Source organism: Psammomys obesus, unplaced genomic scaffold (assembly GCF_907164565.1).
Source record: "Psammomys obesus unplaced genomic scaffold, mPsaObe1.curated_primary_1811, whole genome shotgun sequence".
NCBI classification, from domain to species: Eukaryota; Metazoa; Chordata; class Mammalia; order Rodentia; family Muridae; genus Psammomys; species Psammomys obesus.
The window spans coordinates 23,318,482-23,335,333 of record NW_026585894.1 but is presented as its reverse complement, the minus strand read 5'-3'; the positions used below and the strand labels follow the sequence as shown (position 1 = coordinate 23,335,333).

Below are 16,852 nucleotides of genomic sequence, written 5' to 3'. Positions count from 1 at the left end.
GCTATAAAAATTGCATCTGCAAATTTCTTTTCTCTTGATCTTGATGTGTATATGAAAGATTTCCCATTCCTTTAGACTCTAACTAGAGTGATATTACCTGTCAATTAAATCTCTATTTCAGGTCTCAATATGTATGTAACAAGCAAAAATCAAGTAGTATATATTGCATATTCTCCAATACACCAGATAATAACATTGCTTATACAAAAAAAAAAATCACAGGTATACTTTTACATAACATATAAGAATGAGTACATTTATCTCACTTATGAACATTGACCCAAAAAATCTCAATAAAAAACTCCAAAACGAATCCAAGAACATATTAAAGATATCATCCACCACAACCAAGTAGGCTTTATCACAGGCATGCAGGGGTAGTTCAACATATGAAAAACCATTGATGTAGTCCACTATATAAACAAACTGAATAAAAAAAAAACATTATCATCTCCTTAGATGTCGAAAAATCATTTGACAAAATTCAACACCTGTTAATGTTTAAAGATTTGGAGACATCAGGGACGAAGAAACATACCTGAACAAAGTAAAAACAATAAAAACAATATACAGCAAGCCTAGAATCAACACCAAACTAAACGGAGAGAAACATAAATCAATCCAACTGAAATCAGTGACAAGGCAAGGCTCCCCACTCACTCCATATCTCTTAACACAGTACTTGAAGTCCTAGCTAGAGCACTAAGACAACCAAATGAGATCAAGGGGATATAAATTGGAAAGGAAGAGATCCAACTTTCACTATTGTCAGATGATATGATAGAACACATGAGCGACCCCAAAAATTCAACCAAAGAACTCCTTCAGCTGATAAAAAAACTTCAGCAAATGGCTGGATACAAAATTAACTCAAAAAAATCAGAAGACCTGCATACGAAAGACTAAAGGGTTGAGAAGGAAATTAGGGAAACAACACCCTTCACAATAGCCACTAATACCATAAAGTACCTTGGTGTGACTCTAATCAAACAAGTGAAAGACCTGTTTGAAAAAAAAACTTCAAGTCTCTGAAGAAAGAAATTGAAGAAGATATCAGAAGATGGAAAGATCTCCCATGCTCATGGATTGGCAAGATTAACATAATGAAAATGGCTATCCTGCTAAAAGCAATCTACAGATTCAATGCAATTACATCAAAATACCAACAAAATTCTTCACAGACCTTGAAAGAACAATTTTTAATTTCATATGGAAAATCAAAAAACTTAGAATTGCTAAAACAATCCTATACAACAACATATCATCTGGAGATATCTCCATCCCTCAAGTACCTCAAGCTGTACTACAAAGAAATAGTAGTAAAAAAACCTGCATGGTTCCTGGCATAGAAACAGAGTGGTGGATCAATGGATTTGAATAGGAGACCCCAAAATAAAACCACACACCTATGAATACTTAATTTTTGACAAAGAAGTCAAAACCTTACAATGGAAAAAAAAAGACAGCATCTTCAACAAATGCTGCTTGTCAAACTGGATGTCCACATGTAGAAAAATGCAAATAGATCCATGCTTATTACCCTACACAAAACTAAAATCCAAGTGGATCAAAGACCTCAACAAAAAAATCAGACACTATAAATCCGTTAGAAGAAAAATTGAGGAAGAGCCTAGAACTCATTGACACAGGAGATAACTTCCTGAACACAAAACCAACAGCACAAGCTCTAAGATCAACAATCAATACATGGGACCTCATGAAACTGAAAAGCTTCTGTAAAGCAAAGGGCACTGCCATCAGAACAAAACGACTGCCTACAGACTGGGAAAGAATCATCACCAACCCTTTACCTGACAGAGGGCTGATATCCAGAACTAAAGAAGTTAAAAAGCAATAAGTCAAGCAATCCAATTAAAAAATATGGTACGGAGCTAAATAGAGAATTCTCTGTAGAGGAATATCGAATGGCAGAGAAACATTTAAGAAATGATCAACGTCCTTAGTCATAAGGGAAATGCAAATCAAAACGACCCTGAGATTTCACCTTACACCCATCAGAATGGCCAAGAAGAAAAACTCAAGTGACAACACATCCTGGAGAGGTTGTGAAGAAAAGGAACACTCCTCCATTGCTGATGGGAATGTAAATTTGTACAACCACTTTGTAAATCAATCTGGTGCTTTCTCAGACAATGAGGAATAGTGCTTCCTCAAGATCCAGCTATAACACTCCTAGGCATATATTCAAAAGATGTTCAAGAACACAACAAGGACATTTTCTCAACCATGTTTGTAGCAGCTTTATTTGTAATAGCCAGAACCTGGAAACAACCCAGATGTCCATCAATGGAGGAATGGATACAGAAATTGTGGTACATTTACACAATGGAATATTACTCAGCAATTAAAAACAAGGAAATCCCTGTTTTCTCCTTCTTCTGATGCCCATCATCTTTGCCTTTCTGGATGCGGACTGAGCATTTTAGGTAGAGTCCTTCCTCTTGATTAGTTTCTTTAGGTGTACAGATTTTAGTAGGTTTATCCTATATTATATGTCTATACGAGTGAGTTTATACCATGTGTGTCTTTCTGCTTCTGGGATAGCTCACTCAGGATCATCTTTTCCACTTCCCACCATTTACCTGCAAATTGCATGATTTCCTTGTTTTTTTTTTTTTTCTGAGTAGTACTCCATTGTGTAGATGTACCATACTTTCTCTATCCATTCCTCAGATGAGGAGCATCTTGGTTGTTTCCAGCTTCTAGCTAATATTAATAAAGCTGCTACAAACATGGTTGATCAAATATCCTTATCGTGTACTTGAGCCTCTTTTAGATACATGCCTAGAAGTAGTATAGCTGGATATGGAGGAAGCACTATTCTTAATTGTCTGAGAAAGCACCAGATTGATTTCCAGAATGGTTGTACAAATTTACATTCCCACCAGCAGTGTCCCTGCAGACTATCAAAGCAGATGCTGAGACTTATGGCCAAACTTTGAGCAGAATGCAGGGAATCTTATGAAAGAAGTGGGAAATAATAAGATCTGGAGAGGACAGAAGCCCCACAAGGAGAGCAACCGAACCAAAAATATCTGAGCACAGGGGTCATCCCATTTGACTGATACTCCAACCAAGTAACATGCATGGAGATAACCTAGAACCCCTGCACAGATGAAGCCCATGACAGTTCAGTCTCCAAGTGGGTTCGATAGTAATTGGAACAGGGACTGTCTCTGACATGAACTGATTGGCCTTCTCTTTGATCACCTCCCCCTGAGGGGGGAGCAGCCTTACCAGGCCACAGAGGAAGACAATGTAGCCACTCCTGATGAGACATAACAGACTAGGATCAGAAGGAAGGAAAAGATGACCTCCCCTGCCAGTGGAGTTGGGGAGGGGCATGCGTGGAGAAGGGGGAGGAAGGGAAGGATTGGGAGGGGAGAATGGAGGGAACTATGGGGGGATACAAAGTAAATAAAGTATAATTAATAAAAATAAAACTAATAAAAAATAAAAACAAGGAAATCATGAAATTTGCAGGCATATGGTGGGATCTAGAGAAGATCATCCTGTGTGAAGTATCCCAGAAGCAGAAAGATTCACACAGTATATACTCATTTATATGTGGGTACTAGACCTATAAGATAGGATAGACATAGTAAAATGTGTACACCTAAAGAAGATAAACAAGAAAGAGGACCCTGGTGTAAAATGATCAATCATCACTTAGAAAGACAAATGAGATGGACATTGGAAGTAGGAGAAAACAAGCAACATGAAAGGAGCCTACCACAGACTCTACCTAGCAGTGTATCAAAGTAGATGTTGAGACGCATAACCAAACCTTTGGCAGAGTGTAGGCAAATATATGAAAGAAGGGGAGTTAGTATGACATGGAGAGGGCAGGAGCTCCACAAGGACCAAATATATCTGGGCACAGGGTTCTTTTATGAGACTGTATCTCCAAACAAGGACCATGTATGGATATAACCTAGAATCCCTGTTCAGGTCCATGGCAGCTCAGTATCCAAGTGGGTTTCCTAGTAAAGGGAACAGGGACTATTTTCTGACATGAACTCAATAGTTGATTCTTAGACTCCTCCCCCAAGGGAGGAGTAGCCTTGCTAGGACACAGAGGAGGACATTGCAGCCAGTCCTGAAGATACCTGATAAGCGAGGGTCAGATGGAAGGGGAGGAGAATCTCCCTATCAGTGGACTTGAAAAGGGGCAGGGAGGAGATGAGGGAGGGAGGGTTGCATTGGGAGGGAATGAGGCAGTTGGCTACATCTGGGTTACAAATTTAATAAACTCTAACTAATATTAAAAAAAAATTCAATTAAAATATAAACAGAAAAAAACAAAACAAAACAAAAAAGAACAAATGGAATGGAGTAGAGCCTTGAAAGCTCACATTCCAAGGAGGATGAAAAAAAAATTGAGAAAACGACAAATGGAAATCTGGAGAAAATTAATGAATCACTTAAAGAATACCAGGAAAAATAGTTGAAAGAAGTGCATAAAACTGCTAAAGACCTAAAAATGGTAATACAAGCAATAAAGAAAAACACAAATTGAGGGAAATCTGGAAATGAAATATGAAGTAGAGAAGAAAGTTTTAACAAAAGAATATGAGAGATAGAAGAGAGAATCTCAGTAAGAACATGATAGAAGAATTAGATATAGTGGTCAACAAAATATGAAATTTCTAAAACATTCTAAACATTCTCTAAAAATTAAAAAAATACAGAAAATCTAGGACACTATGAAAAAATTAGATTTTGAGTAATAGGAATTTAGAATCACAGCTCAAGGGTTCCAAAAATATTCTTAACAAAATAAGAGGAGAAAAATTTCCTAGCCTAAAGAAGAACACACCTGGAAATGTAAAGAAAGAATAAAGAACACCAAATAAAAGAACAGGAAATAAAGTTCCCTCACCACATGGTTATGAAAACACTAAACATACAAAACAAAGAAGGAATATTAAAAGCTGCAAGGGAAAAAATGGGCAAGTAATATACAAATGCAAACACATCAGAATTATACCCAACTTCTCAACAGTGACTCTGAAAGCTAGAAGGATCTAGGTAGATGTCTTGCAGCTCTTAAGAGACCACAAATGCCAACTTAGACTACTACACCCAGAAAAGCTCTCAATGACCATAGATGGAGAAAACAAGACATTCCCAGAAACAAAATAAAACAAAACAAACAAACAAACAAACAACAAAAACAAAACAATATCTATCCCCAAATCCAGCCCAACAGAAAATGCTAGAAGGAAAGTTCCAATCCGAAGAGGTTAACTATGCTTACAAAAACACATGAAAATAATAGTTTCAGACCAGCAAAGTTAAGACAATGGAAGCACACACAAACACACACACACACACACACACACACACACACACAATCATGAAAACCATCACCAACAATAAAATAAAAAGAATTAACAATCATTGGTCGTTCATACAGCCACTATGGAATTCAATATGGTAGTTCCTCAGAAAACTGAGGAAATAAATAAATAAATAAATCTAACTCAAGACCCAGCTATAGCATATTTATGCATATGACCAAGAGATGTTCCATCTTACTACAAGAATACTTATTCACTTATATTCATAGCAGCTTTATACATAATAGTCAGGAACTTGAAAGAATCTGGATGTTCCTTGACCAGGAATAGATAAAAAATTGTGGTACATTTACATGGTAGAATATTTCTCAGTGGTTAAAAAAATGACATTTACACTCAAATGGATGGAACTATAAAAAACATGCCAAGTGAGGTGACCAAGATCCAGAAAGATAGTGCATGTATTCTCTTATAAGTGGATATTAGCTACTAACTGAAGGATAATCCAAAAAGCAGGAGAGGCCTAGTTAACAATGAGAGCTCTAGGAGGAAAGCATGGATCTATCTTGGAGGCAGAAATAGAATAGATTTCATGGGTACACTGAAGTTAGATGGGAATGGACAGAGAGGGGAAAGGTGTCTGTGTGTGTGTATGGGGGTGGGGAGTATAGCCCAGAAACTAAGGATGGAACCTAGCATGGCTGGAAAAAAGTCAATAAACTGAATCCAAATGGTGTTCTACTGTACTCATAGATTGGTGCCCCTAGCCCAATCATCTGAAGAGAAGTTTCATGGAGCCATTGATGGAAACGAATGCAGAGACCCACAGACAAACGTTAGGTGTCTGTAGAATAGGGGAAAAGATGATTGTAGGAATCAACTAAGCAGTGCCTATAGGGGTTAAGGGAGACTGAAGTGGCAACCATAGAGATTGCATGATTATTTGCATATATGTTATTGCTGTGAGATTTGATGTTCTTGTGAGACTCCTAACAGTGGGAGTGAGGTTTGCTTTTGACCCTTTTGTTTCCTCTTGTAACACTTTCCTTCTACTGGGCTGTCTTTTCCAGTCTCAATATGAGGCTTTTTGCCTGCACTTGCTGTAACTTGTTACCAGTGTTTAGTTGATATCCCTGGGAAGCCTGCTCTTTTCCAAAGAGAAATGCAGGAGGAGTGGATCTAGAGGAGAGGGTAGGTGGGGGGCTCAGGGAGGAAAGTAACTCTAGTCAGGATGCAATGTATGAGAATAGAGTAAATTTCAGAAATGTAAATAAAAAAATACCAAGTCTTCTGCCTTAAACTTCAATGAACCAATTTCTGCTTTATTGTTTACTGAAGCAAAATTGTGACTGTCCTAATTAAACATGAGATTACTTTTCAATACTAAGGTACAATGATATTCAAGTTATTTACTCATTAGCAACAATTCTCAGAGAATTACTTCAGAAGAAACCAATCACCATATAACAAATACAATTTTGCTTATATTCCACTACAAGTACCAACTTACAAGAATTCACTTGAAAAAAATACACTACACTCATTTAAATATTACACAGATCTGCACATAGTTAAAGGGTTACTGTAACTTTAACATTGTGAACCTCTATTTTGTCACAGTTGTTAAATTGTTGCCTCCTGTCATTTTCATATCTAAAAACATGACATCAACATTATCACACATTACACACAGAAGAAATGAACTATAAAACCTAAAAAACAACACAGGAATAACTGTCATCATGTGCACAAGTTTCACAAATGGTGACCCATATTATTTACCTTAATCTTGGTAAAGTAACTATATTTCAACATAATTACCTATTCTAAATTTAAACATATATGAGCAATATAAATAAATCTAATATTAAGATATTCTGCTTCCTTATTCCAAAGTCAAAATTAGTTTTAAACTAATTGAAAATGTAGGTGAATAGTTTAAATACAGCTTATTTTAATTACTATGAATTTTATTTTTCCAAATTTATCTACTCTCTAAAATGAATCCATCTCCCTCAAATAAATACTCCTATTGCTTTAACAATTTTTGATGGAACACCTAGAATAATATGGAGTTCTAGGCACTGATTGCTCTAGCTCCAGTTAAGGTCAAACCTAGAAGCCAACTGGACAGTTCAAGATATATTTCTCCAAGAAAACTAAGTTTTCACACTTAGTGTCTGTAGCTATTTCTCTTAGAAAAAATTATGATGCACAATAAATATCCACTGTATTAAATCAAGTGAATATTTTCACAAATAGAAACACTGAAAATACATTTGAAAAAGTACACATAATGCGAAGTACACATACTTTAAAAATAAAAGCTATTTTCCAATTCTCTAGGTACCAAGTTTCCTTTGGCATTAATTTCTTAGAACTTTAACCTATACATGTATGAGTATAAAATCAAAGCCACTTACTTGGAGAGCATAACACCTTTTGAAGATCCAGTTACATGTGACGGCAAATACATAAGTGTTGTGGACTCCACAAGAATGACACTGAAATTAATACAAAAATTTATTTCCAATTGCAATGTAACAAAATTCAGAGGGTAACAAACTGTTCTTTTCAATTTCCTTATTATCTACAATCTCTATTCAGAGTGTTCTTGTGTTCTCATTCTGCTATAACTGAGTTATATTAGTTATATCTCATTCTAATATAACTCAGATATATTAGAAAAAAGGGAAATATCTCAAATAGAAATATCTGAAATATAGGAAAGTAATTAAATACACATACAGGCACACACACACATACACACACACACACACACAAAGCAATGTGCTTTGAACCTGAAATATCCCTCACAACACTGTGCTTTGAAACTTTATTCACCAGCTGATTGTTATATTTTGATAGACTACTGCATCTTTAGAAGAAAATTCCTAGAATGTAGAAGCAGACCACCAGAGACAGGCTTTAGAATATCATAACCCAGTCCAAGGCTTCTTTCTAGCTCTCTGCTTTTAGGTACAGTCTGATGTTAACTTCTTGTCTCTACCATATAGAACTGCTATGTTGTAACTCATGGATTGAAATGATATGAAACCATAACCACAAAGAATCTATTCTTCCCTTCAGAGTTGTTCAGGTATTTCTCACAAAGAAGTAAAAAACAAAAATGATTACAAACAACAATACTGGATACTGAATTATTGCAAAGAACTTTACTTTATGAATGAATTCAAACTATATTCTAGAAAAGTGAAATCACACAATAGACTTAATAAATAGCTAGTGCTATACACATCATCTGTATTCATGTTTATGAATAAGATTGAAAATTTTCAGGAGATGGTATGGGATACATGTAGTTAATAGACAATGTAAAAAGCTGGCAAGATCTGAAGCCTGGTTTTCCTTGGCTATGATGTAGCCATTCCATAAGGTCGCTCAGTGGGGCCATATGAAACTTGAAACAACATGAAGGACCAGGCAGATACATCGTGATCATTGCCAGACACTGAAACAATCTTTATTACAATTTATTCACTTTGTATCCAGCTCTAGTCCTTTCCCTCCATTCCTCCCAATTCTGTCCTCCCTCCCTCTTCTCCTCCCATGCCCCTCTCCAAGTCCACTGATAGTGGAGGAACTCCTCCCCTTTCATCTGACCCTAGACTATCAGGTCTCATCAGGACTGTCTGCATTGTCTTCTTCTGTGGCCTGGTAAGGCTGGCCCCAACTCAGGGGGAGGTGATCAAAAAGCCAGGCACTGAATTCTTGTCAGAGACAGCCCCTGTTCCCTTTACTATGGAACCCACTTGGAGACTGAGCTGCATGGGCTACATCTGTGCAGAGGTCCTAGGATCTCTCCATACATGATCCTTGGTTGGAGTATCAGTTTCAGAAATTCATCAACATCCATGAAACTCTAGTGAATTAATTTAAAGGTAGGGTAAAACTTAAAGCTTTTAAAATTTTGTTTTCTTCCTGTTGCTATTGTTTTTCTTGTTGTTGTTGTTGTTGTTCTCCTCCTCCTCCTCCTCCTCCTCCTCCTCCTCCTCCTCCTCCTCCTGTGTCTGTGTCTGTGTCTACATCTGCTTCTGCTTCTTCCTTGCTTTTTATAAGCTCTCTTTGGCTTCTTGGTTTAAGTTGAGTTCATTCCCTTGGATTATGTCTGAAAATTATGGTTACCAAGTCTTATTTGTCTATGACAATATTGTATTATGATGTGTATTTCTTATCAAAACTCCAAGAGAAGAAAGGATTAGTGGAAAGGTTTTTACATGGCAATATCTGTGTTTGCGATATGCCTGGGGTTGGAAGAGTAGACATAAAATTAATTTAAGTAAGTTTAAGGTGGAAAAGAGAATCAACACAAAATATTATGGATATATGAAAAAAATACTTTTTCAACTAAAACAAAACCTGAATTTATCTAGAAAATGTATGAAAAGATTTGGTATATCTCTGAGCAACTCCAGTCCCTTGCACCAAAGACACAATGTTAAGGGGATCATAAGTTCAAGACTATTGAGTTCTACATAGCAAAACCCTATCTCAAACAAGCAAACAAGAAAAAAAAAATCACAAGACATAAAATTCACAGAAAAGGTAACTACAATGGTTAGTATATAAAATGAATGTTATATATTATTTTAGCAAACTTTTACTGTTCTTTCTCAAAATTCAGGGATCTATAATGAATATAAAATGAATAATTTTTTTATACATTATATGATTCCCAGCCCAGATCTCAGGCTGCATACCCTGAGGCTCACAGCCATCCAGGACAAACAGGTGAGACCTCAATTTCCTACCTCCCTGCTTGCTGGGGTCTCTGGGCAAATCCAACAGTTGTGAACTGGCTCATGCTCCCTACCCTATGCATACTCAATCTCCTGAACTGTAGCCCTACCTGTACTCAAAGAGTCCAATAACCATTGAGGACCACCAGACGCCTCTGGCCATCAGAGACCACCAACTCAGCCTACATCACTGGAAGCCTGTTTCTGCTCAGGACTGAAAGCACCCTATGGCCATCAGGACCACAAGAGATAATTCAGACATGCTCCCTGGCACTCCATTTTCAGGTCCACAACTTGGACTCCATTACCTGAGGCTGGCCAATATGAGAGAAAATTAGATAGCTAAGGGTTAGCTTAAGAGCAGGAACATCAAGAGCCAGAACAGCATGGTACCACCAAAACCCAGCTATCATACTACAGCAAACCCAGGATATCATTCCCCACCTGAAAAACAATAAAATGACCTTAAATCCAATGGTATGAAGATGATAGCAGCATTTAAAGAAAACAATGAATAAATTCCGTAAAGAAACAAAGGAAAATACATCAAAAACTTAGAGGCCTTTAAAGAGGAAACTAATAAATCCCTTAAAGAAACACAGGAAAGTCCAATGAAACAGATGAAAGAAATGACTGAAACTGTTCAAGAAAATAGAAATAGAAGCAATAAAGAAAATACAAATTGAGGGAATCCTGGAGATGGAAAACATAGGGAAGAAAATTGGAACAAACACAAATATCATCAACAGAATTCAAGAGATGGAAGAGAGAATCTCAGGCACAGAAGGTAGTATAGAAGTATAGTATAGAATTAATACATCAAAGAAAATATTAATCTAACATATTCCTGACATAAAACACCCCAGGAATCTAGGATACTATGAAAAGGTCTAACACACAAATAACAGGAAAAGAAGAAGGTGAAGAGACCCAGCTCCAAGTACCAGGAAATATTTTTTAATATATTTTTTCATTTATTACAATTTATTTAATTTGTATCCCCCATCCTCATCCATCCCAGTTCCTCCTTCCCTCCCTCCATCCCTCAACTCCTCCCATGCAACTTCCCCATGCCCCTTCCATCTGACACTAGCCTATCTAATCTCATCGAGACTGTCTTTCATAGTCTTTCTCTGTGGCCTGGTAAGGCTGCCCCCACTAAGGGCAAGGTGACCAAAGAGTCAGCCACTGAGTTCATGTCAGAGGCAGTCTCTGTTCCCCTTGCTAGGGAGCCCATTTGGAGACTGAGCTGCCATGGGCTACATCTCCATGAATGGTCCTTGGATGGAGTATGAGTCTCAGAAAAGATCCCTGGTCCCAGATTTTTTAGTTCTGGTGTTCTCCTTGTGGAGCTCCAGACCCTTTCAGGTCTTTTTATCTCCCCCTACTTTCAGAAGATTCCCTGCACTCTGCCCAAAGTGTGGCTATAATTCTCAGCATCTGCTTTAATACCCTGCTGGATGGAGTCTTTCAGAGGCCCTCTGCAGTAAGCTCCTGTCTTGTTCCTTGTTTTCACCTTCTTCCCATGTCTATCCTAATTGCCTTTATGAATGAAGATTGAGCATCTTACCCATGGTCCTCCTTCTTGCTTATCTTCTTTAGGTGTACAGATGTGAGTATGATTATCCTATATTATATGTCTAATATCCAATTATAAGTGAGTACATACCATATCTGTCTCTCTGCTTCTGGGATGCTTCACTCAGGATTTTCCCCTGCAAATTTTATGATTTTCTTGTTTTTAATTGCTGAGTAATATTCCATTGTGTAAATGTACCACAATTTCTATATCCATTCTGGTTATTATGAATAAAGCTGCTACAAACATGGTTGAGCAAATGTCTTTGTTGTGTACTTGAGCATATTTTGAATATATGCCTAGGAGTGATATACCTGGATTTTGAGGTAGCACTATTCCTAATTGTCTGAGAAAGGGCCAGATTGATTTTTAAAGTGGTTGTACAAGTTTAGATTTCAACCAGAAATGGAGAAGGGTTTTACTTTCTCCACATCCTCTCTAGCATGTGTTGTCACTTGAGTTTTTTATTTTTGCCATACTAGAAAATATTTTCATCAAAATCATAGAATAAAATTTCTCCAACCTAAAAAAAAGTGTTGCCTATACACATACAATAATCATAGCAAACAATAATTACATTGGACAATTAAAGAAAACCCTCCCACCACATAATATTCAAAACACGAAATCTATGGAACAAGAAAAGTATATTAAATGCTGAAAGAGAAAAGACCAAGTAAATTACAAAGGCGTATGTATGAGAATTACATTAGAATTCTTGGCAGAGACTCTAAAAATTAAAGGAAACTGGTCAGATGTCTTACAATCTCTAAAAGACCACCAATGCCAACCTAGAATACTATACCAAGAAAAACCCTCAGTCACCATAGATGGATAAAACAAGATATACCAAGAGAAAACCAAATTTAAGAATTATATATCCACAAATCCAGCCCTACAAAAAATACTAGATAGAAAGCTCCAACCCAAGGAGTAACCCAAGGAGTACATTCAAGAAATTAAAAAACAGAAAATAAATAATTCCACACCAGCAAGAAACAAAGCAAGGGGAGCACATCTCACACCACACCACACACACACACACACACACACACACACACACACACACACACCAGCATCACAAACATCAAAATAACAGGAATTAACAATCATTGTTAATTAATATCTCTAAATATCAATGGACTCAATACACCAGTAAAAAGACACAGGCTAACAGAGTGAATGTGAAAAAGGATCCATTGTTCTGCAGCATACAATAAACACATTGGCAACAAAAATACACATCTAAAAGTAAAATACTGGAAAAAGTTTTTCCAAGTAAATGGACCCAAGAAGCAAGATGGAATAGCCATTCTAATATCTAATAAAACAGGCTTTCAAACTGAATGAATCAAAAGAAATGAAGAAAAATCTTTCATACATCAAAGGAAAAATCGACAAAGATGATGTTGCAACTGACAACATATATGCAAACAAAGGCAATGACACCCACATGCATAAAAGAAACGTCACTAAACTTAACACATTGACTATACACATTAAGTGTAGGCAACTCTAATACCCCTCTCTTACTAATGGACTGGTCATACAAACAAAAACTAAAGAGAGAAATAATGAAACTAAATGGCATTATGAATCAAATTTACCTAGTAGATATCTACAGCACATTCCATCCAAACACAAAAGAATATATCTTTTCTTCAATACCTCACAGAACCTTCTCAAAAACTGACCACACAGTTAGTCACAAAGCAAGCCTCAACTTTTTTTTTTTTTTTTGAAATAACTCTTGTATCAGATCACTATGGATAAAAGCTGGAACTCAAAAGCAAGAGAAAGCCAATAAACTCATAGAAACAGGATAACCTTCTACTCATTGACCACTGGGTCTTGGAGGAAAATATACAAAGATATTAAAGGCTTCGAAGAATTACATAAAATGAAGCCACAATACACCCAAACTTATGGGACGCAATGAAAGCAGTGCTAAGAGGAAAGTTTGTAGCACTAGTGCCTTCCTAAAGAAATTGGAGAGATCTCATACTAGCAATTTAAGTGCACACCTAGAAGTTATAGAACAAAAGAAAACATACCCAAGAGAAGTACAGGGCAGGAGATAATCAAACTCGGGGGTTAAATCAATGAATTAGGAACACAGAGAACAATACAAAGAATCAACACCAAGAGCTGGTACTTTGAGAAAATCAACAAGAGGAACAAACCCTTAGCCAAACTAACTAAAAGACATAGAGACAGTATACAAGTTAAAAATATATATATCAGAAATGAAAATGGGGAAATAACAGTCACTGAGGAAATCCAACAAACCATTAGGTTTTACTTCAAAGGCATGTACTCCACGGAATTGGAAAAAAAAACCCAAATGGATGACTTTCATGGTAGATATTACTTACTAACATTAAATCAAGATCAGATAAACAATTTAAATATACCTATAACTTTTAAGGAAATTGAAGCAGTCATGAGAAGTCTCCCAACCAAACAAGCCCTAGGCCACATGATTTTAGCTCAGAACTCTACAGACTTTCAAAGAACTAATACCAATACTTCTCAGATTGTTCCACAAAATAGAAACAAAAGGAACATTAGCAAATTCGTTCTATGAGGCCACAGTTACTCTGATACATAAACTGCACAAAGAATCAACAAAAAAAGAAAATTTCAGACCAATCTCCCTTATGTTCACTGATGCAAAAATACTCAATGAAATACTTGCAAACTGAATCCAAGAACACATCAAAAACATCATCTACCATGACCAAGTATGTTTCATCCTAAGGGTGGTTTGGCACACATGAGAAAATCCATCAATGTAATGTATCATATAAAACAACTGAAAAAGAAACTTAGAGGGGGTTCCAAGATGGTGGCGAACATAACACACCATTTTGGAAAGGCAGAGGACATGAATCTCTGAAATTGGTGAGTGGAGAGACAATCGAAACTAGAATTTGGATTTTTGGGCTTTCTAAAGGAGAGGGGACACCACAGAAGCGTGGAGTGCTTGTAGATTTAGATCGGGCGTGGACTTTTCTGGGAAGGAAGTAGGGCATTCCCTTGTCCAGGCCTCTCTCCCGCGCAGGGAAGCCTGCACACAGCACTAGGTAGCTGAGCGCAAAGCTCACAGCCTGGGGACTAAGACAGCAGAGACAGTGATCCAGGCCCCTTAGCGCAGCGGACAGCTGTAACCACCTGCTGAACACCACCTCTCTGACACACATCTCATCTGAGGAGCCCATACCCCGGGGCCCCACCTAGTGCCCTCTTGCTGAGCTCTGGATTTGTGGAGCATCCCCTCCCTCCACCCCACGGGACACGATCCTGCCACAAGAAGCACTGCAGAGCTCACATCACTCCAGAAATCCCGCCCAGCCAGAGCACAACCACCAGGGGAAATCCCACCCTGCAGTATCATGCACACCTCTGGAAACCCAGGCACAGCAGAGCACACACAATTCCAGAAACCCTACCACACCAGAGGAGTGCACACACTTCTGGAAACCCTGCCACACCAGAAAGCACCCACTGCCAGCATCAGAGTGCAGGCCCAACCACAGAGTGCCAACCACAGATACTCAGATCCTCAATACAATCCTTCCTGAATTCCAAATCCGCAGAGTTCTGTGCTTAGGGCCCAACACAGCAGAGGCAGGGCTTCAGGTCCCTCACCCACAGCGGAGAGCTGTAACTGCCCGCTGAACTCCACCCCTCAGAGCACAAGTCTGAGGAACCCATGCCCCGCCTAGTGCCCTCTTGCAGAGCTCCAGACCCTCAGAGCACACACCACCAACACCACCACCGGGCCCTGCTGGAAAGCACGCACCACCAGAAACCCCACCCCGCCAGAGTGCATGCCCACAGAGACTCAGATCCACAGTACAATCCTTCCCAGATCCCAAGTCTGCAAGTGGCAGTACTGACTACACAGGGCTGCCCAGACAGTGATTGTATGGGCCATCCAACCCCTCAGTGGCAGATAACTAGATGAATAGCCACCAAAGCCTAGCAGACCTGCAAAAACAATACCTGCCGGCAATCTCCAACAGTGCTTGCAATGCCTTAAGTGCCTGTAACACCTTCAGTGCCTGCAAGCCACCCCTCTCACACACTGAAGGCCTCTTCATTCTCCAACACCCTGTCCCTTAGGACACACTTACAAGTACAGGTTCAATCCCATGCTACCCCACATTTGCCCTTCTGCGCTGGCGAACTTTTCTCTTACAGGTATAGCTGAATCACCAACGCACACACTGAAACCACTGGACCTCCCTCATTTTCCTGAAGAATTCTCCAGGCACCAGAGAAAGACTAGTCTGATCTGCAGAATCCAGGAACAAACAGTGAACATTACAGATAACCAAATGGCCAGGGGTCAGCGAAAGAACACAGCCAACGTTAATCAAGATATCATGGCTTCACTGGCAACCCCCAAAATTAATGGATACTCCAACTCATCAGAAACACAAGAAAATGATTTTAAGCTATGATTATTTGAGGCACATAAAGAGGAAACCAACAAATATCTAAGAGAAATAGCCATACAGATTCAAACAGTTAAAGAGGAAACAAATAAATATCTCAAAGACTTGGCCTCCCAAATGTAAACAAAGAAAAACGAAGTGAACGAAACTCTTAAGGCAACACAGGCAAATATAGCCAAACAAATGGAGGCAGAAGTAGTAGCATTAAGAGAGGAAACAAAAAAAAATAGAGACCATCTTGGAGACACAGGAATCCACATTCAAACTAATGAAGGAAATGTTGCAAGGCATAAAAACAGAATTAGAATCAATAAAGAAAACACAAACTGAAAAAACCCTGGAACTGGAGAACTTAGAGAAAAGAGAAGGAACCACAAATGCAAGCATCACTAATAGAATACAAGAGATGGAAGGAAGAATCTCCGGTGCTGAAGATATGCTCGCAGAAATTGATACTTCTCTCAAAGAAAAGATACAATCGGAAAAATCCCAAACACAAAACATCAAAGAAATGAAGGATGCCATGAAAAGGAAAAATCTAATAGGAATTGACGAAGAAGAGGATTCCAGGTTCCAAGGTCCAGAAAATATTTTCAAGAAAATCATAGAAGAAAATTTTCCAAACCTAAAGAAAGAGATGTCCACAAACATACAAGAGGCCTACAGAACACCAAAAAGACTAGACCAGAAAAGAAACTCCTCACGCCACATCATATTAAAAAAAAA

At 38.1% G+C, this 16,852-nt stretch overlaps 1 protein-coding gene across 1 annotated transcript in view; it reads right to left on the bottom strand.

Moving 5' to 3' along the window:
- Positions 1–16,852, bottom strand: part of LOC129670983 (cilia and flagella-associated protein 47-like) — a 446,637-nt gene that overhangs the window by 165,499 nt on the left and 264,286 nt on the right. The window contains 2 exon segments of the mRNA XM_055599611.1: positions 6,529–6,544; positions 7,764–7,828. Coding sequence (XP_055455586.1) covers positions 6,529–6,544; positions 7,764–7,828 — 81 coding nt within the window.